The sequence below is a fragment of the Schistocerca americana genome, chromosome 2 (assembly GCF_021461395.2).
Source record: "Schistocerca americana isolate TAMUIC-IGC-003095 chromosome 2, iqSchAmer2.1, whole genome shotgun sequence".
Taxonomy (NCBI): Eukaryota; Metazoa; Arthropoda; class Insecta; order Orthoptera; family Acrididae; genus Schistocerca; species Schistocerca americana.
The window spans coordinates 870,965,942-870,992,952 of record NC_060120.1 but is presented as its reverse complement, the minus strand read 5'-3'; the positions used below and the strand labels follow the sequence as shown (position 1 = coordinate 870,992,952).

Sequence of the window (27,011 nt, the reverse complement as noted above, 5' to 3'; positions counted from 1 at the left end):
CACACTACATCGCCATCCATCAGCAGTCCGCGTTTCTCCGCCAGGGCATCACTCCAGACGCAGCCACATGTGTTGCGATGTTAATGGCAGTCTACGCATGGGACGATAAATCCCGGTTTCGGCTGTTGCCAGTATCCAGCCAACGTTTGGGAAGGATACAGTTTACTGCAGGGAGACCATTACTCGTTCTCGGAAGGCACGTGCGGATGTGCTTGGTACAGAATACGGTGATTCTCCCTTCGGGTTGTCAGACGTGTTCGATAAGAACTATGACGACTATTATGCTTGACCTCAAATTGTCATGCAGTCCAGTATCGGGAAACTGTCACATGCGAGTGTCACCGCAATCAGGATATCGCACGATTCGAGCAGCCGATAGAGTTGAGACCCACAAAGACACGGCTTTCAAACTCAGTCAGGTGCCGACAACGCTTTCTCACAGGAGTACGCAGTATCTCCGAGTCCTTCAAACTGCTCACGCAGCATCGGACGTTGCTCACGCTCTTTATTCTCCAAGGTGACAAATGACGTAGGACAGCGATATCACACGTAGAGATGGTGGTGCTACCGCGTACACGAGGTGTAATAGGGCAGTGCATTAGCGGAGCTGTCGTTTGTACCCACATGATTCATGTGAAAAAGTTATGATATTGGTCACCCGACGGGAGTTAACAGACTCTGAATCCATAATGGCATTTGGAGCTAGACACATTGTACATCCAATTTCGGAAATCGTTACGGAACTCAGTATTCCGAGATCCACGGAGTCAAGAGTGTGCCGAGAATACCAAATTTCAGGCGTCACCTCTCACCACGGACGACACAGTGGCCGACGGCCTTCACTTAATGACCGAGAACACCGGTGTTTGCGTAGAGTTGTCAGTGCTAAATAACAAGCAAAAGCCGATGGGGATTAGCCGAGCGGTCGGGGGCGGCTGGTCCCGGCGGCGGTTTGAGTCCTCCCTCGGGCATGGGTGTGTGTGTTTGTCCTTAGGATGATTTAGGTTAACCAGTGTATAAGCTTAGGGACTGATGACCTTAGCAGTTAAGTCCCATAATATTTCACATACATTTGAACATTTTTGACAAGCGAAACTGCGTGAAATAACCGCACAGTTCATTGTGGGACGTGCGAAAAACATATCCGTGTGGACAATGCGGTGAAATTTGGCGTTAACGGGATATGGCAACAAACGACCGACGTGAGTGCCTTTTCTAACAGCACGGCATCACCTGCAGCATCTGTCCAGGGCTCGTGGCCGTATCATTTGACCCTAGACGACTGGAAAGCCGTGAGTTGGTCAAATGAGTCCCGATTTCAGTTGGTGAGAGCTGGTTTTAAGTTTCGAAACTCGCGCAGCTCAATGAAGCCATGGACCCCAATTGTCAACAAGGCACTGTGAAGCTTGGTGGTGGCTCGATAATGGTGAGGGCTGTGTGTGTACGGAATGGTCTGGGTCCTCTGGATACTTGGAGACCATTTTCAGCTATTCATCGAAGTGATGTTCCCAAACAGTGATGGAAGTTCTCCTGGTGGCAATGCGTCATGTCACCGATTGCCCAGCATGAATCCCATATATCATTTATGGAACACAATCGGAACGTCAGTTCGCAGTTCGTGCACAGAATCCTGCACCGGAAATTATGGACGGCTATAGGGGCAGAATGGCTTCCTGAGATTTGTTGACTCCATGCCACGTCAAGTTGCTGCACTATGTCGGGAAAAATGATGTATCCCATGAATTTTGTCTGCTCAGTGTGTACCCTACTAAGGCTGGTGACAACACTCAACACGAACAACATTTATGCATTCTTGTGACCATTCAATGTGTTGCATTGAAGTACAACATTTTACACATCCAACGATGGAGCGTACATATACAGTTACACTGACATTCGACCATGTTTCAAGTATTTTGTCAGGCATTGTACTTTCGAATCGACCTCTGTATCGTGCCAAGGTACTTCGAAGTGTGTTCTGTCTGGTTTTGTAGAGGGCACTATGGTCTGGGAATACATTTGGCAGCTTCCAGCGGCATTTCTCATTATGGCACCGCCTCGAGTACCTCTCGCAGACAACAGTGTGTGTTCCTCTGCAAGCGGTGTTAGCCTCTGGGCGAGCAGCTTCCGCAACCTTACGGGCCACTGGATTACCAAGGTGGGTGTAGACTCCTCTGTCGTTAACACTACGTTTCACACTAGACAAACTCATCAGTTGTGTGGTCTGTTACAGGCGGCTCTCACCCGCAAAAGGAGACGAGATATCAGCGAGCTGCGGTTTGTGCAAAGGCCGCCGCGTTACGGCATCGACATTTCCAGTCAAAACTGTGGTGACGTCGAAAAGCTGACGACAGTTTTCACTGTTGTAGGTCAGTATTAAATATCACCAAAGGGGCTTCCGAGTTCCCGCAAATTTTTGTTTTAGTGAAGTGTAGCTTCACCTCCGAGGGCCTACGAAGACCAATAAATGGAGGAAAACTTTGTTTCGATCAGAATCAAAGACTTATCCAGAGAATCATTAAATCCTTTCATGCATACGTATCTGTTTCCTATTTCTGCTTCTTTCCTTGCGAATTAGGCTCTGTAGCGAATAATGCTTGTGCTCCTCATTGACGTTGTTGGTTTTCATTTCCTTCCATGCTCATCACAGTGTTATTCGCACTTCTTGATAAACGTATTCGTGGAGACGGCGATTCAAAACTCCGCCCAAAAGGCACGGCCGCTTTCCTTCATTGTACTGCAGAATCACAATTTCTGCAACATCTCTGACGATCTCTTCCTCGAATGCGGGTAAAAACGAAACTTTCTTTCTTCTAAAAACTTCATACATTGACGCAAATAATTGCAAGACCAAAAGGTATTTAAACCAGTGAAATGAAATTTTGGAAATTGTCTAGGTAACATATTTAAGTGATTAACATTGGAAGATCACAGAGTAACGTAAACTTGAGATAAGCCATTGCAAATGTCAAATGCTGGAACATTAATAACCGGTGTAACCGTCGAATGTTGAATTCTAGCATGCAAGCAGGTGCTGGATGTCAGTTTATGGGATGGAGTTCCACGTCTGTTGAAGTCGCTAGGCCAATACAGGGACGGTTAAAGCTGTTTGTGTGTGACAGCTGGAGTTGTCGTCCGATTATGTCCCATATGCGCTTGATTGCAGACACATTACGTGATCGAGCAGATCAAGCCAAGATGTTGGCACTCTGTAGAGCTTGTTGCGCTACACTGCCAGTATGTGGGCGAGCGTTATCCTGTTGGAAAATAGTCCCAGGAATGTCGTTCATGAGTGGCAACACAACACGTCGAATCGATAGATTGACGTATAAATTTGCAGTTAGGATGTGTGGGATAACTACGGGACTGTTCCTGATGCCGTACTAAATCGCATCCCAGACTACCAGATGTAGGTCCAATATGCCTAGGATGCAGACAGCATGGTTGCAGGCCATCAACTAGCCTCCTTCTAACCAGCACACAGCATCTCTGTCGGGAAAGAACCAGCTTTCATCGGAAAACACTGCGGATCTTACCCTGCCAATGAGCTCTGGCTTAAGCCATTGATGTTAATGGGTTCAGTGGAATACATACTACTGGGTGCCTGGCTCTGAGCTGTCCTTTAAGTAACAAGTTTGTAACAGTTCGTTGTGTCACTGTGGTGCCACTTGCTGCTCCAGTTGCTGCTGCAATTGTAGCACGATGCTCCAGTGGCATACACTGAACACGACGATCTTCCCTCTAAGTAGTGCCACGTAGCCATCCGGAGCACAGTCTCTTGAGACCGTACATTCTCGTGACAATCGGTGCCGGCAGTCGCGTACAGTGGCTACATAATTGCCAAGTCTTTCTGCGGTATCGTAGAAGAAACACCCGTCTTCTCGTAGCCCTATTACGCAGCCTCTTTCAAATCAATAACGACTTCTTCGTCTTCTTCAAGGCGTTCTTGACTAACAACTCATCACATCCAGTGTCAAAGATAATAGACGCTCACAACGGTTACCGTGCGTGTTCAAAAGAGACATATTTTCACCGTCGTAGTGGCGCTACTAGCATGACTGGCACGAAACAGGAATGGACATCATCTCTGATATGTAGAAAGATATCCACCAACCTTCGTTTATGCCGCACAGCTCCTTCTTGGTGTTGCTTTTTTCTCCGTGTCTGCAGTTCACTGCCAAGTCTCAGTTCTCTTACCATCAACAGGTATCGTTATACATGTGAAACAGTTCCTGATTGCATTACGTGTTCCCACTTCTTGCCATATGAATCTATGTAATGCACCCAGGAGCGCTGTCGAACACGATATTTTTGATGGTTCGAGTGTTATTGTGTGGGGAGGCATAGTATCTCACGGGAGCGCTGACTTCCACATCTTTGAACACGGTACATTCACCGGTAAACGTTATTGTGACCCTGAATTCCTACCCCGTGTGCAATTTTCCACCGGTGCCTTCGGTCCTGACTTCATGTTTGTGGATGACAATGCGCGACGGCAGAGACAGCGCAGGTGAAGGAGCTCTATCAAGATATTAGCAGCAAATTTTCAGAGTGTTCGGAATAAATTTCCTGAATTTACTGCCCTTCAGGAAGTGTGTGGCGCGCAAATTATTCTCGGGACTGAGACCTGACTGAACCCTGAGATAGGAAGTTCTGAAATATTTAGTGAGGGTTGGAACGTATATCGGAAAGTTAGATTAGACACCGTAGGAGGTGGTGTCTTAATTGTAGTTGGCAAAAATATTGTGTCTACTGGGGTCGAAGTAGAGTGTGGTTGTGAAGTTATCTGGACACGTTTAAACAGGGCTAGGAGAAATAGTTGGGTGTTATTACCGGCCACCAGGTTCCACCGTGACAGTTCTAGAATCATTCAAAGGGATTCTACATTCTGTATCGCAGAAGTACCCGGATCACGCTATATTAGTTTGAGGCGACTTCAACCTACCTAGTATAGACTGGGATGTCTATGGATTCATTACAGGTGGTGCAGACAAGCCGTCGTGTGAATTACTTTTGAACGCATTATCCGAAAACTGTCTTGAGCAGTTAAATCGTCAGCCAACGCGTAATGGAAATATTTTAGATCTGGTAGCAACGAACAGACCAGACCTCATCGACGGTGTCAGTGTTGAGACTGGGATTAGTGATCATGGCATTGTCTTTACGACTATGGTTACGAAAATTAAAAAGTCGGTCAAGAAGGCTAGGAGAGTATTCTTATTAGAAAGGGCAGATAAGCAGTTGTTAGCATCCCACTTAGTAAATGAATCGACTTCATTTACTTCCGGTACGATGGACGTGGAAGAATTAGGGGCAAATTTTAAACACATTGTAAATCACGCATTGTACAAGTATGTGCCGAAAAAGTGGGTTACGGACGGAAAAGACCCACCGTGGTTTAACAGCGCAATTCGGAGAATGCTCAGGAAGCAAAGACAGTTGCACTCGCGGTACAAGAAAAGATCGGGAGAATGAGGACAGGCAAAAGTTAGTGGAGATTCGTGCTACTGTAAAAAGAGCGATGCGCGAAGCATTCATCCACTACCACCGCCATACCTTAGCAAAAGATCTTGCTGAAAACCCAAGGAAATTCTGGTCTTAGGTAAAATCGGTAAGCGGGTCGAAGGCTTCCATCCAGTCACTCACTGATCAGTCTGGCCTGGCAACGGAAGACAGCAAAACGAAAGCTGAAATTTTAAATTTAGCATTTGAGAAATCTTTCACGCAGGGGGATCGTGCCAACATACCGCCGTTTGAGTCTCGTACAGATTCCCGTATGGAGGACATAGTGATAGACATCCCTGGAGTTGTGAATCAGCTGAAAGGGTTGAAAATAAATAAATCTCCAGGTCCTGATGAGATTCCAATTCGGTTTTACAGAGAGTACTCTACTGCGTTGGCTCCTTACTTACCGCGAATCTCTTGCCCAACGTAAAGTCCCGAGCGACTGGAAAAAGCACAGCTGACGCCTGTATATAAGAAGGGTAGACTTACGGATCCTCAAAATTACAGACGAATATCCTTAACATCAGTTTGTTGCAGGATTCTCGAACATATTCTCAGTTTGAATATAATGAATTTCCTTGAGACGGAGAAGTTGCTGTCCATGCATCAGCACAGCTTTAGAAAGCATCGCTCCTGCGAAAAGCAACTCGCCCTTTATTTACATGATATCTTGCGAACCATGGATGAAGGATATCAGACGGATGCCATATTCCTTGACTTCCGGAAAGCGTTTGACTCGGTGCCCAACTGCAGACGCCTAACTGAGGTACGAGCATATGGTATTGGTTCCCAAATATGTGAGTGGCTCGAAGACTTCTTAAGTAACAGAAACCAGTACGTTGTCCTCGATGGTGAGTGTTCATCGGAGATGAGGGTATCGTCTGGAGTGCCCCAGGGAAGTGTGGTATGTCCGCTGTTGTTTACTATCTACATAAATGATCTTTTGGATAGGGTGGATAGCAATGTGCGGCTGATTGCTGATGATGCTGTGGTGTGCGGGAAAGTGTCGTCGTTGAGTGACTGTAGGAGGATACAAGATGACTTGGAGAGGATTTGTGATTGGTTTAAAGAATGGCAGCTAACTCTAAATATAGATAAATGTAAATTAATGCAGATGAATAGGAAAAAGAATCCTGTAATATTTGGATACTCCATAAGTAGTGTAGCGCTTGACATAGTCACGTCGATTAAATATTTGGGCGTAAGATTGCAGAGCGATATGAAGTGGGACAAGCTTGTAATGGCAGTTGTGGGGGAGGCGGATAGTCGTCTTCGGTTCATTGGTAGAATTTTGGGAATATGTGGTTCATCTGTAAAGGAGACCGTTTATAAAACACTAATACGACCTATTCTTAAGTACTGCTCGAGCGTTTGGGATCCCTATCAGGTCGGATTGAGGGAGGACATAGAAGCAATTCAGAGGTGGGCTGCTAGATTTGTTACTGGTAGGTTGGATCATCACGCGAGTGTTACGGAAATGCTTCAGGAACTCGGGTGGGAGTCTCTAAAGGAAAGGAGGCGTTCTTTTCGTGAATCACTACTGAGGAAATTTAGAGAACCAGCATTTGAGGCTGACTGCAGTACAATTTTACTGCCGCCAACTTATATTTCGCGGAAACACCACAAAGATAAGATAAGAGAGATTCGGGCTCGTACCGAGTCATATAGGCAATCATTTTTCCCTCGTTCTGTTTGGGAGTGGAACGGGCAGAGAAGATGCTAGTTGTGGTACGAGGTGCCCTCCGCCACGCACCGTATGGTGGATTGAAGAATATTTACGTAGATGTAGATATAGAAATGATATTTGGCGGGTAGACTGATCTGCCCATTCCCCCGACTCTAACCTGATGGAGCAAATGCGATGGGTGATGTACTGCTGAAGCACGTAAACTTGCACCAACGAGCATCCCGCAGTTGTCAAACCGCAGTTGTCAACCGCACTGGTGGTGGAATGCAACGTCATACCGTAAGAACTCCTTACCAACCATGTTCCCAGAATGGAGACACGATGCAGAGCTTGTATTGTCGTGCGTGGTGATTACAAACGCTTTACAGAACCATGTCCCACTTTTTGTAATGTACAGGCACCCATTATAGATCGTAGTGGCTTCATTGTAATTATTGTATTGGAATGGAAGTGTCATTTTTGTTCGTCTCATTTCGAATTTCTTTCAGTGCCTTTGTTCTATGTTGCGCAGTTCATTCTATCTATAGTCCAACTTTCACCGAGCTATGTTCCTTGGCAGTGTTACATAGCGCAGGTTACTTTCGTCCGTAACTTTTACACGCCATTGCTATTTCACACTTTTCTTCCACGGCTGCACTTAAATCTGTGCGGTGCCTCTCATTGACTAACCATAATAGTTCTTCACGCAGAGTGAAATGTAATCCATTAAATAAACAAATAAACAAATGCAAATATGCTAATTGATGTCTTAAACGTTTCTCAGTACTGAGGATTTTTTAAAGGATATCAACGTCGAAAGTCAGCGGTCCAACAACATCTACATATTCTTATGCCTTTTTTTTTTTTTTTTTTTTAAAAAACTACTGTTTGGGTTGCCGGTTTCTTTTTAGCCAATAGTGAAGTAGTGTAGCTCATAAAAAAGGTAAATATACTTCCAAAATAGCTCTCATGAAAGAAAAGAGTGAAAATTTCTCTAGTTGACACAAAAATGATATTCACATTATAAATTATTACGAGGTATGTTATGTTGTACATATAGAGAAAGTATGTGAGGCGAGTGTCAACTTTTCTGCGACGAATTGGCTTTTACTTAAGTAGTAGTGTTCTAGTAATTTTGTTTAATGAGTAAACTGTAAAACCGTGTCTTCGTATACTTCTGTTTTTTATAATTTATCGGCAAATGATATTTATCTCTAGTTGGTGAAGATTTGTGTGTTATCTTCTACTTCAGAATGCCAACGTGCTACAGTTTTGTGTAAGAGGGACAATATGAATGGGATTCCAAAGCTTACATGACAGCTGATTACGTCGAGCTGGTGGGTGCACAAATTAACATTTCTAACATTCTGCGCGGTGTCTGTTTGTTCTATATCGTGTCTCCCTACCACTTTCGCGCAACGACGCTCTGAGCGTGTTTTTTTTAGGGAACTGACTAGTTTGAACCTGGGACCCGTTGCTGGTAAGGAGACGCCAGACCACACATGACATGTAGAATTCAGAAGAGTTCAGTGAGACTAGCGATGATATAACCAAATACTTAATGATTTCAGCGTCAGCTCCACTGCACTCCCTGTAAAAGAATCTTAATACTAACTAAATTTAGTGGAAGGGGTTCAAGGCTTTCCTATTTTTAGTTAGCTGGTAAAATAACGTCGAAGAAGCAGTTAAGTGTACCATTGGAAATTTTATTCTACTCACAAAACATTGTTTATAAATTGCACTATTGATGAAAGGAAATGTTTTAATATAGGATGGTAAAAACCAACTGCGTTCAACAAAAATGTGAACGAATATTCCCTGAGTGGGTTTCCAAGTTCTACAATGGATCGAAGGATGACCTATGCCATATCACATCTATAATCTAGGTTTAACTTAAGTTTCACAAGAGAGAAAACTATCAAAATGGTCTACAGTGACCCTCAATTATCTTTAATTACTTATCTAACTTGTCGTAAATTACAGTGGCTGATGTGGCTTCTCAATAACTATGTAACAGAAAAATCATCGTGTTTCAGATTTTTACTTCAAGTGGCAAATGTGAACACCATGAGCTTTAATTGACGATCGACACTAGTATTACGCAAAAAAAGGGGGTGTAACAGATGAGACTTCTGCAGTTCTGAGTGAAGCTTTATGCGCTGTTATGCGACATCACGTGCGTTCATTACCTTGTCGATGTTCGCCAGGGGGCGGCGGACAGCACAGTTCCGCTCACCTCGCCGTCTCAGAAGCAACTCCATCCTAACTTCTCCTTACTACAATTTACCAAAGTTGGTTAAAAAAACTATCTGGCTGTGTTTTCATCTGACCAATCAGGGTCTCAATGTTAACCTTCAAAAATTCTGTCTATCCAATGAGAAACGTTATACTTTTCGTGGTGGGGCAATGTTTTTAAAGTTTGGAACGTAACAGAGACGCGAAAAAGTCTCACGCTAAAACTTGCGGGTGGTGTGGCCCTTTTTGTGTTATCGTAAGATCTATACTGTTCTTCTGGAGGGCTCTAGCTTTTAACATGGGCTGGGGGTGGTCCTAGCGTAACAGAGACGCGAAAAAGTCTCACATTAAGGCTCTAGCTTTTAACATGGGCTGGGAGGTGGTCCTAACGGTTAGCTGGTGACGTGGGTGTCCGTCCCTTATCGTACGGCCTTCTAACTTAACACGGTTCTGCTCTCGGCCTCTGTTCTCGTTTCTCCCCTTGGAACTGCTTCTGTCTCACGATGGGGAGGTATGACATGCATTTAGGCATTCTTGTGTTAGTCTGTGGTATTCCATTTCCTCACTCGTTACTCGTATTACTTTGGTTAATGTAATGTCACGATTTATTCGGAGCTATGTGACATACTACTGGATTTGCTTATCATGTCAGGGTTTTCATGGAAGGTGTTGGATTTGCCTGACACCTTACACATTGGACCACTGAAGTGTAAAGGTGTATGACGTATCTGACACTATAGGAATAAGGAAAGGGCAGTACCTGTAAAAGGACGAGGAAATACTCGAGTGAGAAAGATTTACATAAGATAGGTGACATCCTCCATGTTGACAAAACGAAAATTCTAGACGAGTTTCTAAGAATAATTTCACAGTGTCAAGAAACTTTCAGCTGGTTATTACTATTTCCACTATTTTAATCCAGACGCCAAACAGCAGACACAACAGGGGAACAAAATTGCAAAAAACGAAGTGAATCCAACTGCATTTCCTAGTGGTGTTTATAGTTATTGATTATCTCTCCGATTATAAAAACGTAACTAGGGGAGAATGAATTTTCTGCACCAAATGAATAGAAAAGTCTTCATGGGAACAGCAGTGCTGCACCAAATGGGACACATTATACATGATAGTACTTTCTGCAGTACGTGTCAGAGAATTACTATATAGTGTGGAGACGGTGATCATACTTTAGTTGTGTTTCGGTCTTCTTCTATGAGATCAGTGAGAAGAGACTTAGAGATAGAAATGATACATAGGTACTTCGCCTGCAACATCAAGTATTCAATTCTCTTCCGCTTCTCTGTCTACTGATGATTAACTTCAGGAACGACTATAATCCTTTTTACCTTACGTTTTGGGTTGTAATAATGAAGCAATTATATGTTGTTTTGGGAAAGTTTAATTAACACATTCAGTGTTTTAACAAATATCACAGTGCTCTGTCTGAAAATATTGCATTGTAGTCAAATTCAAAACAACAGGAAGAAGGACTGAAGGCTTCTTCTATGACCATCTCCATGCCGATCTCCATGCCGATCTCCATGTATTTAAACAAGCTCTTGGTTCTCTTTGAGTCCGGCAAAACCAATAAAATCTACACACACCGTCTCGCTGAGACATGATGTTTGTACTGTTTGTATGCCTCTACACCTGGGTGGAGTCTTATGGAATGAGTGTACCTCGCAGGTAATATTCTCACGCTAAGAAATCACTTACATGCCTACTGTTATATTAATGAAGATATATCGAATACTATAAACTTTTACACGAACTTATTAACTCTTTTTTTGTTATATGATGAGAATTTATATCTTCCGCTCAATATTCAGTTTTATGATTTTTCCAACCATACCATCTTTTACAGGCTGGTCTGAAGCAATCTGAAGAACTTGTGACAGCGCTGCAGTGTATTCTCTACTGACAAATAATTATTAAGAAAAGAATATCGATATGTTGCGCCGTTCCGTACTTAATTCCATTGTAGTCAGTCAGTTAGGCCGTTAGATGAGCAGATTTAAACGGCCCACCACAGACAGTGTCGCCAAACATGTTCTTCATTCAGGTTCCTAAAACCGAACAAGTGAGGGACGCAGAAACTGGTCATAGGACGGTAGTATGGAACGAACCCGAGCTAAAAGCTGAGGACTCTCGTGCGCTATCATCTACGCAATGGGAGCAATTGTTCCTCATTGTACCTGGCATAGAGTTGCGCTATAGGAAATCTAAGGTATGATGCTTTTGGTGAAGTGCATAAATGGAGTAGTAAATGGTAGGAGTGGCGATAGTATTGGCAGCAAAGGTAGGAAAAGAAAAATAAGTGTGTAAGAGAGAAACCAGGAGCGACAATTTCTCTTTTTTTTTCTTGTTCGTTTGGTTGTTAATTTTGCACGTAATTAGAACCGCACATTGTTTAGTGTTAGTACATTTTGTATTTCAAATCCTTACAGAACAAAAAAATTATTTTATAAGCAATATAAATTGGTTGATCGTGTAACTTATGTGTTTTTACGTAACTAAACATATTACTTTTGATACAAGAACAGTTTACATGCAGAAATATGAACTATATATAAATAATTATTGTTATTTTGTACTAAATAGAATGTTCTCCATCATTATCGAAGGCTAGACTTTGCTGTTGTTACTGATAAAAGTGAAATTTTTTTATCAATAACAGAAACATGGTTTATGTAAGATCGACGAAGTACTGGAGCGATGTTTGATACAGTTTTCTTTTGCGCTTTTTTCATTGTACTACCTTTTTTTAGGAAAGTGCGTATCCTAGTGCGATATGATATATCTGCATTTTTTTTAATTTTTGCCACAATTTCTCTCTGCTTGACGGTAAAGGTCAATAAATTTAGAAATAAATCTGAATTAAACATTGCCAGATTCAGTTTTACTGTAAATACTGCTTATTTTTAAGTAACAAACGGGATAACTATGTAGCACAGATTTCCCATAGGTTAAGCGGCTATTTATATATCCTCATTCAATGTTTAGACGGTTCACCGCTTCCGTTTTCTTGGGGACTCTGCTAAGGCACTGATCGCATGCATACGGAAAACGATCCTTAAGAGGTAACGCCCAATAGGTATGCAACACCTCTAACATGCCACATTAACTGACCAAAGGTAATATGAAAACCGTAGAGGTCTACGCTTACTTATGATAATATACGGTAGGCCTACCACAGTTTTACAACTGTACTCTGGAGGGTTGCATGAATTTGTGCGCACAATGGCCTGATTCAACAAATTCAGTGCTGACTCATTATCAGCAAAACGTATAGAAATTTTTGATTAACAGTTATTTCTTAGTGAAACCTACCCTGAAACATCATTACAAGATTTTCAGACAGCTTCTGACCACACTGTATATTAATTTATTTAGCCACATCCTAGAGTTATTCGATAGCAACATTCTCTGGTCTACCTGAAAGAGTGCACACTATTATTGTTCTAGCCTGTTGTTGACATATATTTGTATGTTTAGCTTTATTTTTGTTGTTGTTTCATGAACCTGATGTATCATTTGGTATATCACGGACAGAACCACCTGCCCGTGTTGGTGCCGACTACAAATTCTTTCCAAATGTTGGATACTACAAGCTGCACACTGACAAAATGAACTGGGAAAATGCTCGGAGAAAGTGCGCAAAGGAAGGAGCGCACCTCGCCATCGTGAACTCTGAAGCGGAAGAAAATGCTATACGGAAAGTCATGAGAGCTCACTCGACGGGAAAATTCGTTGCTTTCATCGGTTTCCACGACATGTTCAAGGAAGGAGAGTACCTCACGGTCTTGGGTGAGTACCACTCCTATGTAAGTGACAAATTGAGGCTGGCTGGAAAGATTCGTACGTACATGAAAGTTTTTCGTACGTAATTTCCAAAGTAGGGCCAATATTTGAGCAAATTTCTACTCTCTGTTTCCACGGCATTATTTCTTCTGCTAATAATACTTGGAGTAGCTAAGCGTATGGCGAACACAGCAGGAGTGAATATTAGGAGTTGACGTCCTGTTGATGGCTTCAGGTGTGGTTCTTACAGCATGAGGAAACATCCAAACATCAGGCCTTCTGATTTTCTCTTTCATCAGACAGGAGGGTCAGAAACAGTACAGAAAGCTCGGAAGCCTGACTATGTGTTACTGCTGGTCTGAGTCAATGGCAATATGCCTATCTCGCGATGAGCGAATGTGGACTACTTTTCTGGGTTCACCACTAGTCTTGACCATTCCTCTATTTCACAAAATGGTAATATGCCTATCTGGCGATCAGCGAATGTGGACTACTTTTCTGGGTTCACCACTAGTCTTGACCATCGCTCTATTTCACAAGAATCAGCGTTCTTGTGACAATACTTTTTCTTGCTAAATCAAATTGTGCTGTTAGAATGAATGACGTCTTCTCCTTGCTGAGGACATACTGCTGAGTTTACAACTTCGGCGTCTCACTCGCGCAAAGTGAGGCAATATTTTATCTATTAGTTCTGCTTTCCACAATGTCGGCTTTCTGCCTCTTTATCGTTTTGATTGCGACAGGGGATGCTGGCCTGCTTTGCCTTGGCTTATCACTGGCTGGAGAGGACTTTGAGATAACGCTACATTTGTCCGTAATACATTTCTGCTGTTTAACACTTGCAACATATTGACACGAATTATTTACAGAAAAATGAAAAAAATACTGGATTTAACCCTCGTCGGGGAAATCATGATTACAGCGTTTGTAGATTTAGAGTCAGCTTTTGACAATGTTGATAGAAATACATTCTTTGAAATTCTGAAGGCAACAATGATAAAAGATTTTTTGCAACTTGCACACAAATCAGACTGCAGTTATAAGAGTCGAAGGTCATCAACCTCATCCACGGTGGAAAAGGAGTGAGTCTGGGTTATAGTCTTTCCCTAATGATATACAACATGCACTTTGAGCAAGTAATAAGGGTAACTAAGGAAATATTTGGAGAGGGAATTACAGTTCTGACCTTTGCCAATGATATTGTCACTATCTCAGACACAGCAAAGGACGTGAAGGAGCAGTAGGGTGAAATTGATAGATTTTTGAAAAGAGAGTATAAGGTGAATATTAACAAACAATAGTAACTGAGTGTAGTCGACTTAATTCAGGTGATTCAGAAGAAATCTGATTACTAAATGTGAAAATAGCATGCATAGCGAACACTACGAATGTTGACAACTAACTAGTGGCCTAAGTTTTACAGTAACTCGCAATAAAAGATATCATTAGTTTCATTTGTATCCCTGAACAGGTTGGCATTATCACAGTGAACTTAATAACTAAAAAAGTCAAATCCTGTTTAAGGAGGGCGAGTCCGTAAAGATGTCATTGGGAGGATAAAGCACTCCTAACACAACCTATCTATAGATGCCAAACCATCTAAATACTGAGACTAACAAGATTTGCAGCGATAAGGTAGGTGGATATGGAAAAGATTAGAAGGTAAATAAAAGAAAAGAATAAATAGTTGTCAATATTCGTAGAGTTCGCTATGCATGCTATTTTCCCTTAATATATTGATTGCCATTGGGTTTTGTGTCAAGTTATTTTTGATAGTGTAACAACTACTTGTGTTACCATCCGTGATATTGCCTAGGCTGTAAATATGCGAACTGTTATAATTCATACCTTATTATGTCACATTTTGCTTTAAATGAATTATTGGGACCCATATACACTAGGAGGTCCTTCATCTAATGGAATTTTATAGGATTTCATTATTTAAAAATAAATGACGTGCTTCATTTGGATGAAGCTCTAGAATGTACGCTGTCTAGTGCTGATCTTTTTAATGATTTTACATGCTCCTTAGTAAATCTGTCATGTAAAATAGTTTTATGAATAACAAATGTGTACACATGTTTTAATCTATTGTCCTAGATATACAGAGAGGTTCAGTTTAATGCTATTAACAATATATACATATGTTCTAGCATATTTGTGCTGGATGTACACATAGATTGGACTTGAAGTTAATATTTCCATTATTTTGAAGTTTAAGAGCTATTATGAATACCTGTCACTTGTAAACTTGAACTGTACACCTTAATATCACTGCATGTATACCCTTGTTATGCAGGGGCCAGAAGATGGCAAATTGAGCTGCCGAAACTGGTAGCATTTGAGGTACAAAATAAAATAAACAGAAATATACCGTTGTTGGTGAAGTTTTTTGGATCGAGAAATACATTCCAGCCGATGTCCCCCGGCCATAATGAGGTTGGTGTTGGAGAATGGCTATGAAAACGCAGACAAGCATAAGACCCAATAACTTATTTCGAGGACACCGTCATCCAACAATGTCCTGGCTGTATTTTTAGGTTCAGAATCAAAATGTCAAATCCACTTGGTACACCACGAAAGGCACTTGACAGTAGTTTTGGTACAATAAGAATTCTCACACGTACGCTGTGCTATCATGCGACAACATAGTGAATCCAGAGGATTTCCCTATCCGGCTGCGCATTGCCACACTGTGTCCGCCCCGGTAGCTGAGTGGTCAGTGCGACGGGATGATAAGCAAGGGGGCCCGGGTTCAATTCCCGGCTGGGTCGGAGTTAGTGAATCCAGAGGATTTCCCTATCCGGCTGCGCATTGCCACACTGTGTCCGCCCCGGTAGCTGAGTGGTCAGTGCGATGGGATGATAAGCAGGGGCTGCGCATTGCCACACTGTGTCCGCCCCGGTAGCTGAGTGGTCAGTGCGACGGGATGATAAGCAGGGGGGCCCGGTTTCAATTCCCGGCTGGGTCGGAGATTTTCTCCGTGGAGTGTACTGTTATCGTCTACATGGCATTTCATTTCATTTCACCACACTGTCATCTAGCTGCGAGAATTACCATTGCTTGCCAGTATCAAATACACTGAATGACAAAAACATACGATACCAGTAAATATCGTGTTGGACCTCTTTTTGCCTGGCGTAGTGCAGCAACTCCACGTGGCATGGACTTAACATCTCGTTGGAAGTCCCCTGTAGAAATATTGAGCCATGCTGCCTCTATAGACCTACATAAATTCATAAGTGTTGCCGTTCTAGTATTTGGTGCACGAACTGACTTCTTGATTATGTACAATAAATATTCGATGAGATTCATTTCGAGTGATATCAGTAGCCACATGATTAGTTCGATTTGTCCAGAACGCTCTTCAGTCCAATTTCAAACACTTGTCATTAAATGAAATGGCGCATTGCTATGCAAAAAACATGAAATCCGTGAGTGGTTGCAACTGGTCTCCAACTAGCCGAACATAATCATTTCCAGTCAATTATCGGTTCAGTTGGACCAGAGGACTCAGCGCACTCCATGTAAACCCAACCCACATCAATTTGGAACCACCACCAGTTTGCACAGTGCCTTGTTGACAACTTGGGCCCATGGCTTCGTGGGGTCCGTGCCACACTCGAACCCGACCATCAGCTCTTACGATTTTCTGATCATCTAGGATACGGGCGATATTTTCATGAGCCCAGCAGAGATGCTGTACGCAGTGTTGTGCTGTTAGAAAAGGCTCTCGCGTCGATTGTCTGCTGTCACAGCCCATTAGTGCCGAATATCGCCTCACTGTCCAAGCGGATACTATTTCCGTACATCCCACATTGTTCTCTGTGGTTATTTAACACCGTGTTGATTGTCTTGTAGCAACGACAACTTAATACAAAAGCCACTGCTCTCGGTCGTTAAGTGAAGACCACTGAACTGTCCTTCGTGAGGAGTAATGGCTGAAATTCTTTGTTCCTAACTCACCCTCGACACTGTGGGTCTTGGAATATTGAATTTCCTAACGTTTTCCGAACTGGAATGTCCCATGCGTCTGGTTCCAACTATAATTCCGTGTCCAAAGCCTGTTAATGCCCGTCGTGCGGCCATAATCACGTCCGAAAGCTTCACTGACTTCATGTTTCCGAACACTGATAGAATTTTTACAGATGACAATGCGTCATATCACAGGCCCATAATTACTAGCGATTGGTTTGAAGAACATTCTGGATAGTTCAAGCTACAGTATCAGCTACCCAGATCGACCGATGTGATTCCCATCGGACATTTATGGGCTGTAATCGAGAGATCAGTTCGTGCACAAATTCCTGATCAGGCAACACTTTCGCAATGGATGGTTGTGTAAGCAGCATGACTCAGTATTTCTGCAGAGGACTTCCAACGACTTGTTGAGTCAGTGCGGCGTCGAGATGCGGTAATACACAGGGCAAAAGAAGGTCCGACACGATATCAGGAGGTATCTTACGACTTTCGTCTCCTCAGCAAGCAAGTGTATGTATGCACGAAGAAGATTCTCGTTATAAATCGTTCTAAATATTTCAGCTTACAACCGCTATCAAGAACATAATAAATAGTAGTGCTTTTCGTCAGCCAAGCTTGCATCACCTAGCTGTCTAAATTAATCCCAAATAAAATGTGCTCAAAAAACAAAAAGTCAATGTTACCATACATCATCCAAGATGGTCCTTCCATAAGTCGATATCTCCAGTCACTTAAGCTGCCTCACCTTGCACCAGTAGTACCTAAATAAATGTAGCGGTCTGACAGACTGCACTTATCCATCAGCATTTCCAAAATATTCCAAAGGTATAGAGAGAAACGATACTAATTTTTATCTGTGCCATATCGTTCACATTTATCGTACTGATGCCAACGTTAAAAAAAAGAAGATCTAAAATATCATTGGACAACAGTATAAGTGTCAGGAAGTCATTTCTTTTTATTTGTATGGAGTGTAGCCATGTATGAAAGTGAAACGTGGACGATAAATAGTTTAGACAAAAAGAGAACAGAAGCTTTCGAAATGTGGTGCTACAGAAGAATGCTGAAGATTAGATGGGTAGATCACAATACTAATGAGGAGGGACTGAATAGAATAGGGGAGAAGAGAAATTTGTGGCACAACTTGACTAGAAGAAGGGATCGGTTGGTAGGACATGTTCTGAAGCATCAAGGGATCACCAATTTAGTATTGGAGGCCAGCACGGAGAGTAAAAAATCGTAGAGGGAGACCAAGAGCTGAATACACTAAACATATTCAGAAGGATGTAGGTTGCTGTAGGTACTGGGAGATGAAGAACCTTGCACAGGATAGAGTAGCATGGAGAGCTACATCAAACCAGTCTCTGGACTGAAGACCAAAACAACAACAGCCAGTGGATAGGTATTTTAAGTTCCTCAAGCAGGTGGCGTTTCTCCCCTTTCTTATCAGTATGTGTCACTGCTGAGTCTATGTCTTTCTGGAGGTAGCTAGAGTCACTGCATGGCAACTACCGTTTGCCGTACTTGGCCAGTCTAAATGCTTCTGCACGCTGACTTTGACTTGTTGACTTGGGCGGATGAACGTGACATTACGGAGTAATTTTACTCATTTTTATATTTTGAACGTGAGTGCTTTTAAAATGTATTTTGTGTAGGATTAACTTCCACAGTCAAATGATTTGAGCTTGCTATGGATTATATTCCCAATATTTATGATTTTATGCAAAAGTGCACTGGGGGAACAAAAATCACAACAACAAAACGGAGTTTTGTGACGTAAACGAAAGAGATCACAAGTGGCGAGTTGACGTTAATCAAGAATGTCTTTAAGACGCCATAATCAACAACTCACTGAGTTTGGAGGAGGTCGCACAACAGGCTACGAGTATCTGGATGTTTCTTCCGCGATATTGCAGAAAGACTTATCTGTAGCGTTGCCATTGTAAATGATTGCCGGCGGTGTTGGTCACGAGGATGTACGGTCGCAAGAAGACAGGCATCAGGATAGCCACGTCGCACTGCCAGAGGGAAGACCATCGTGGTTCTTGGGCACCGTACTACATCTGCAGCAACAACTTGACCAGCAGTTGGCACCGTGGTGACGCAACTAACTCTTACAAATCGGTTATGTCAAGGACGTCTACGAACCAGACGCCCTGTAGCGTACATTCCATTGACGCCAAACCACCGCCATTTTTGACTACATTGGTGTCAAGCGAGCGTTCATTGGAGGGTATGGTGGACATCTGTTGCTTTTTCTGGTGGATGTCGATTCTGCCTTGGTGCCAGTGATGGCCGTGTGTTGATTAGGAGGAAGTCACTGAGGTCGTCTGTGTGCTAGACATACTGGACCTTCACCTGGAGTTATGGTGTACGGTGCGATGTTGCAAAAATTAAATGTTGTGTGACACCGGAGTACTCTCATAGTTATCCCATGCACCCTGACTGCACAGTAATCTGGTGATACCTGTTGTGCTGCCATTCATGAACAGCATCTCAGGTGGAGATCTGTAACAGGATAACGTTCGCCCACATACAGCTGTTGTAACCGAACAGGCTCTACACAGTGTTGACATCTTTCCTTGGCCTGCTCGATCTTAAGATCTGTCTCCAATCGAGCACACATGGCACGTCACCAGACGACAACTCCAGTGTCATCCACAAACAGCACTGGCTGACCAAGTGCAACAGGCATGGAACTCCATCCCACAAACACACATCTGCCACCTCCACAACACGATGCAAGCACGTTCGTGTCCTTGAATTTTACATTCTGGTCCTTATACCAGTTATTAATGTACTAGCATTTCACATATGCAATAGCTATCTCGCGCTTACATAAACCTGTGATCTTGAAACGTTAATCATGTAGATATATTAGCTACACAAATATATTACCGACATTTCATTACTCTATATTTATTTATTTGTTTATTTTTCGTGTTGCGATTTTTACCATCAGTGTATATTAAGATACTATTTCGTTACATTTTTCGTAATATGTCTACAACAAGTGTGCTACTGTGTAAGATGTCGTGGTCTCCTGACCTTCATTGCTTACATATTCCGCCCTCACGATCATATTCCACACATCAAGACGCTTCATTCGAACCCAAAGTCGATAAGATAAAGTCAATGTTGTATGAATTCATGTAAACGATATGCAAATAACAAGCAAGGGCACCGAGATTGAAATACTCGAGGCTGGCGCATACACACACACTCTAGACACGACAGTCACAGGAGCTTTTAGTTCGGGAGAGCAACCGCACACCAGGAGGCCGGTCCCAACCTATCTACGTCGGCCGGTGACCGCCCGTAGAGCAGACAGCGTTTGCCCGGGTGAAAGGACGACCCCGTGTTCGGCTTAAAAACAAACTCCGCTACATTGTGTGGGAGTGCCCAACCTACGCATTCTTTACAAATATAGCACGCAATTTCAGAGATTTTCACAGGGAGACAGCAAACGCCAAACGCTGGTGCTACAGATTTCCGGATTGGTCGCCTTAAACGAAACGTCTTTCTCCCATTTTAGAAGAGCAATGCTGATTGACAGACGATATTCCTGACGCCTTGAGCTGAAGGAGTAATGGAAGAGACCGAAAGATATATCCCTTCACGTCTGGCGTGGAGAGGGGTCGTTCTGTTGTTGCTCTTGGAGCGAGAATACGTAACGAGAGCGTGCGCGCTCGTTCTTGTACTCAAAGAGCGAGGAACAAGTCTCTCCTCAGTATTTCACTGGGAGAGCACCTCTGTCGAGAGCGAATTGGAGTGCGAATCTATATTGAGTCCTTCTGATTAAGCATTGTTCAATGTGTTGGCCGCCACACTTATTGTGCGGTGTGAATGGACAGAGTTATAGTTAAACGCCTGCGAGCGAATTTTTGCTTGGCATCGCGGTGGACTGGTTATCTGACCAGTGTACCACGCCAATAGTTAGACAAGGGGCGAATAGGAGTTCTTGACTTCATCAAGGCGTAGGGAGAGTTTGATTGGCAAAGGTCAATCCAGATAGAACGAGAGTTATCATATTCGCCAGCAGCGAGCGGCGCAGACAGCAGTCATCGCAGCTTACGGTATTGTGCACTACAGCTCTTGTGAGCCCCATGTTTCCTCCACAACAGTACACTTCACTGCATTTCACACACGACAGCCTCGACCGTAACTTGCAACATTCTAATGGATAACTATTCAAGTTGAGTAGGGGTGGCTCTCAGCCATTCTGCCAAGTCAATAATAATCTTAAACTTTGTATAGAAATTACATTAGCGAATCCTATCCTTAAGAGGTAACTTCACATTTCGAAAAGACCCCGGAAATGAAATACCTTGTTAAGTTCATAACTAAAAGTGCCATTTTGATTTCTCAGAATTTTACCAAAATAAATAATAATTTTCGTTAGTTTCATGTTTTTCTTACACTAACTAGCACTACTCCAGTACCCAAGTATCCCACTAGTTACGTAAGAAATTTTGCGAATTTTTGTGTCATTTCCTTACAGCAGACGACTCCAGAAGGTATTTATTGCTGAAAGATTTTCAGGCATTTCTCTTTAGAACGTTAGGAGGGTCTGTCTGACTTCTGTAGTAGTGTGGGGGTGGAAACTGAATCTTGCAGCAGCCACAGGGTAAAAGATGCATCTCAGATTAATCCGTTGCGCAGAATGACAGAATAGCACCCACATGGCTCACAACTGCTAATACACTTTAGAAGTACATCTACACTGAAGCACCATAGAAACTGGTATAGGCGTGCGTATTCAAATACAGCTATATGTAAACAGGCAGAATATGGTGCTGTGGTCAGCAACGTATAAATAAGACAAGAAGTTTCTTTCGCAGTAGTAGATCGGCTACTGTTGCTACAATGAAGGTTATGAAGATCTGAGTGAGTCCGAACGTAGTGTTATAGTCGGCGCACAAGTGATGGGACACAGCATCGCCGAGGTGCCGATGAAGTGGGGATGTTCCCATACGACCATTTCACGAGTGTATCGTGAATATCACGAATCCGGTGAAACATAAAATCTCCGAAATCTCTGCGGCCGGAAGAGGATCCTGCAAGAACAGGACGAACGACTGCTGGAGAGAATCTTTCAACGTGACACAAGTGCAACCCTTCCGCAAATTTCTGCAGATTTCAATGCCGCGTCATCAACAAGTGTCAGCGTGCGAACCATTCAACGAAACACATCGATATGGGCTTTTGGAGCCGAAGGCCCACTCATATCCCCTTGATGACTACATGACACAAAGCTTTACGCCTCGCCTGGGCCTGTCAACAGCCGACATTGGACTGTTGTTGACTGGGAACATGTTGCCCGTTCGGACGAGTCTCGTTCAAAATTTTATCGAGTGGATGGATTTGTTCGGGTTTGGAGACAACCTCATGATTCCATGGACACTGCGTGTCAGCAGGGGCTGTTCAAGCTGGTGGAGGCTCCGTAATGGTGTAGCGCATGTGCAGTTGGACTGAAAAGGGGTCCCTGATACATCTGGATATGATTCTGACATGTGACACGTATGTAAGCATCCTCTCTAATAACCTGCATCCATTCATGTCCGCTGTGCATTCCTACGGACTTGGACAATTCCAGCAGGACAGTTCGGCGCCCTACATGTACAGAATTACTACAGAGTGGCTCCAGGAACACTCTTTTGAGTTTAAACACTTTCGCTGACCACCAAACTCATCAAATATGAACATTATTGAGCATATCTGTGATGTGTTGCAACGTGCTGTTCACAAGAGATCTCCACCCCCTAGTACTCTTACGGATTTATGAACCGGCCTGCAGGATTCATGGTGTCATTTCCCTTCAGCACTACTTCAGATATTAGTCGAGTCCATGCCACATCGTGTTGCAGCACTTCTGCATTCTTGAGGGTGTCCTACACGATATTAGGCAGGTGTACCAGTTTCTTGGTTTTTCAATGTATAACCTGCATATCATATCTTGTTATCATAACACATCTATAAAATGTAGGTTAGAATTTCAGTTACTACTACCATTACATCTTTTCTGAACATTCAACATACGGATTACATTTTCAGTATTTTACATTAACATCATACTTACTTCACAGCATCAGTTTACGGTATGTAGGAGGCATTTCAGTACATTACGTACAGAATCGGTGGGCTACTGTTCAATAAGTTTTGCACTCTCCCTCCCCCCCCCCCCCACACCCACCCAACTCTCCAGCCCCATCAAAGTATGTGCGTGGCCACGTTGCCCATAAGCAGGTGTAGATTCTGGATGTGATCACCATGTGTAGGTCTACAACAGGAGACAGTTCCAGTAAAAGCCTCTGATATGCTGGCCTTCCAGGTCCTATAAATTTCTGACACTTGCGTCATGTCCTGAACCTGAGCCACACTAGCGAGTCCACTGGGATAACTTGACATGCCTGTTGGAATCTGATTCCCATGTGCTCTGTTGGGGCGTTACACGTCTCTTTATGGCTGCACTACCACGACAATGTGTGGTTCAGTAGGAAGCAGTTTCGATCACTTGACATTAGATATTCAGCCGTAACATCTCAATAAAAACTGGGAAGTTCGACTATGCTTTTGAAAAATGCCTGTGAGATGATAAGAGAAAATTGGAAAAGACGTAAGTGAGTACCATTTTCCCGAGCCTGCAAAACGGATTTAGACCATATAACCCTCTTACTTCTCCGGTTAATTAGGCTTTTCTATATGACCATGTACCTAGAGTCCCTTATCTGTGGGGAAAAGGCATCTACTCCGAAGAATAATGCAAAACCGACTGAAGTAGATGAAGTTATAACCGAATCGCCACTGCTCAGTACCTTGGCAATTACGATTAGAAACAAAGTTCGGTTAACTTTATATATTTTTATTACGTACACTAATTTTAAATTGACAGCAGTTAGTGGAAAATGTTTTCAAAGTATGTAATTAATGAAAATAACCAATGGTCGCCAGATCCACACCGGAACGATAATAATTAAACCTAAACTGAACTTTCTACCCGTAAGAAATGTTACATAACAACAGTAATTGGCGTCATGGCGTAGGAACAGTACCTACTGCAATATTTCGAGTACTTCACACCACACATGTCACAGTAGTCAAATAATAATCAAATAGCAAACACATACCACATATTATATTAATTTCCAAAGATCAGTTAAAGTAAGATTGTTTACTGGTTGTGGACAGAAACTTTTTGTTACGTTACTCACCATAATACTGACTGTCACAATTGTAGCAAGCAGAAAGATTGTTTGAATTTACTCTTTGGTAAGGACTGTCATTTATCTAGAAGTTACTCTGATATTCCTATGTAATAAAAGCGATAAATTATGTCACAACCTCTAAATTAGAGACTGAGCTTTGACAGTGAAATTCAGTGTCCAAGCTACGTAAAGTTTTAAAACCAATTTTCTGTTTTGAAAATTACTCTATTTTTAGCAAATCAGCTTATACTGGCTTTACTGCAGCCAAAGATTTCATTATTACGTAACTGTGGAAAACTATGTTTCGATACTCTAATAAATTAATGTTCACTTCATTTTCAGTTCATTTTCTGATTATCTCGGTTCGTACAAAAGAATGCGATGGTTACTTCTTGGCTAACGACTTAGGAAAATTATTTACATGACAATATGCACGAAAACAATGTTATTTAAACAATAAATTTCCAACTACGCTGGCCAGCCTATTACACTTCTAATTATAAAATTTCTAGGTCTTACTTCACTTTATGATGGTGTTGGTTTGTCAAGTGGCTTCATTTAGCTGTAAAATAGTGCACAAGTTGATTTTCTTGCGCTGCTATAGCCAATAACAAGTACCCACTGTACTCTTGAAGTTATGTGAATTACTCTTGCTCCATTTGTACTGGGCCCAATAAATGCCATACACGCAGCTTGCTCATATTAAACATCCGCCAAAACAACCAATTCAGTTTTCACTGCTCTGCACTTCGGAAACAGACTTTTTATCTCAGCACTTTTGCATAGCCACACGGGCGAATACACACAACCAACGACAACAACGGTCTCCTTGTGACTCAGAACTGCTACTTTCTTGGCGTACTCGCACGCCCAGCGATAATGTATTTACACTTTATTGTACTCTTTGACAATAGCTTTTCTCTGACTGGACCAGCGTGTCTACTTACAAAATGATAGCATTCCCTGCGTATTCTCTTTCTTTACTAACAAATGGAATTTTTAGCTTGACAACATATTTACAAGGATAATATTAAGCAGAACTAATGAACAAACTTCGTAAAACACGTAGAACATTACAGGATGTTTGAAAACGAACTCTCATGTTTTAAGTATAAATTTAACGGGAAAGTTAATGAAAAATGACGTCAGAGAGTACGTATCATGAAAGAGAGTTCCTTGAAGTTTTTTTTTTAATGTTAGTAGACTTCAACGGGCGATCCATATGTTGCCCTGCACACGTTGAGAAGATATTCCTTTTCTCGCCACGTATTTACCCAATTTCATGTGTAACTGTCCCAAACGCCGCGACGTTTCTTTCCTGTAAATGATTGATGTCTCTCATCTTATCACTGTACACAACATTTTTTGTATGGACGCAAAAGAAAAAGTTCAGAGGGGTTAAGTCTGGGCTCTGTCGTGGAAAGCGAGTGTCAATATCTGCACACACATGGTTACTGTAATGTGGTGGGGTGCCATCTTGTTAGGAAAACACAAGCCCCTTTTCCACCTCAATATCGTCCATTTAGGGAAAGACGTTCTCTGTCAACATGTCGCAGTAAACGTCCCCGTTCACTGTTTTTTCTACAAAAAAGAAAGGACCAATCACATGATCTTCCATCAAACCGCACCAGATATTAACTTTGGGAGAGTCACGTTGATGCTGAATAACTTCATGTGGATGCTCTGCCCCTCCCCCCCCCCCCCCCCCCCCCCAAATTCTGCAGTTATGACGATTAACTGTTCCACTGAGATGAATTGGAGACTCAACGTACACATTGTTGCTGAGTTGCTTTGCACTGCACTGCATGAAAACCTGGACTGAACTGAAGGAACAGAAGAAAGAAACAGCATTGGTGCTGTCTCAAGGTCAATCAGACCTGCCAACTGCAGTGGTGCCAAACTTAGCGAGATGATGAGTCAAACACCACAGACTAGTATGTCACTTTGTACAGATTCTAGGACACATTAAAACTAGGTAGTTCTTTTTCAAACAGACTGTATGATCATCCACAGAGTTGTGTTGTAATAACCAGACATAAGAGTTTTTTCCTGACTGCTCAATTTTAACATTTAACCACATAATACATTTTACATGAATGAAATTATTATTTCCTGTGCTCCAGGTCAACCTTTGATATCGAGTGGCCACGTAAACTGGAAGAAAGGTGAGCCTGATAACTTAAAGTTACCCGATTCTCCAGAAGGCCAGGACTGTGGGGCTATTTTCAACGACGGAACCATCAGCGACGTCAGGTGCAACATAAAGAGGCTATTTCTGTGCGAGCAGAGTCTCTAGTGCTTCTAGAGACTCACTCTTTCGTGTTCTGCCGTCAGCTGCGAAATGGTGAAACTTCGACAACTGTGGCCGGCTGCAAATTATGGAGGAAACAAACAGCGAGTCAGACTTCTTTTGTCACCAATAGGAAGACGTTACAACGCAAAATATAAAATAAAAATGGTTTGTATTTCTGTTGGTATTAATTATTCCTGTAAGGAGCCAATGAGAATGTGTGTGGAACTTGCATTCATTATCACTATAATTTGTATCAAAACTCTCATGTTTAAATTGACATTTGGGTGTATTTACCTCCTATGTTAGATTAAAAGTCTTATTCCCA

General features: G+C 42.4%; 1 protein-coding gene across 1 annotated transcript; it reads left to right on the top strand.

The window, feature by feature from the left end:
- The first annotated feature begins 2,000 nt into the window (after nt 1-2,000).
- On the top strand, nt 2,001-27,011 carry LOC124595793 (hemolymph lipopolysaccharide-binding protein-like). The gene is made up of 4 exons (XM_047134681.1): nt 2,001-2,158; nt 2,234-2,369; nt 12,959-13,213; nt 26,517-27,011. Exons 1-4 carry the CDS (start codon nt 2,003-2,005, stop codon nt 26,687-26,689), a joined length of 720 nt encoding a protein of 239 aa, XP_046990637.1. The 5' UTR covers nt 2,001-2,002; the 3' UTR covers nt 26,690-27,011.

What these genes read in the sequence shown, in the direction of transcription:
- LOC124595793 (XM_047134681.1), top strand. Translation starts at nt 2,003, where the DNA reads ATGGTCTGGGAATACATTTGGCAGCTTCCAGCGGCATTTCTCATTATG. An exon ending in GACAGTTTTCACTGTTGTAG is followed by an intron (nt 2,370 to 12,958) that starts GTCAGTATTAAA and finishes TATCACGGACAG; the next exon opens with AACCACCTGCCCGTGTTGGT. An exon ending in AGAGTACCTCACGGTCTTGG is followed by an intron (nt 13,214 to 26,516) that starts GTGAGTACCACT and finishes CCTGTGCTCCAG; the next exon opens with GTCAACCTTTGATATCGAGT.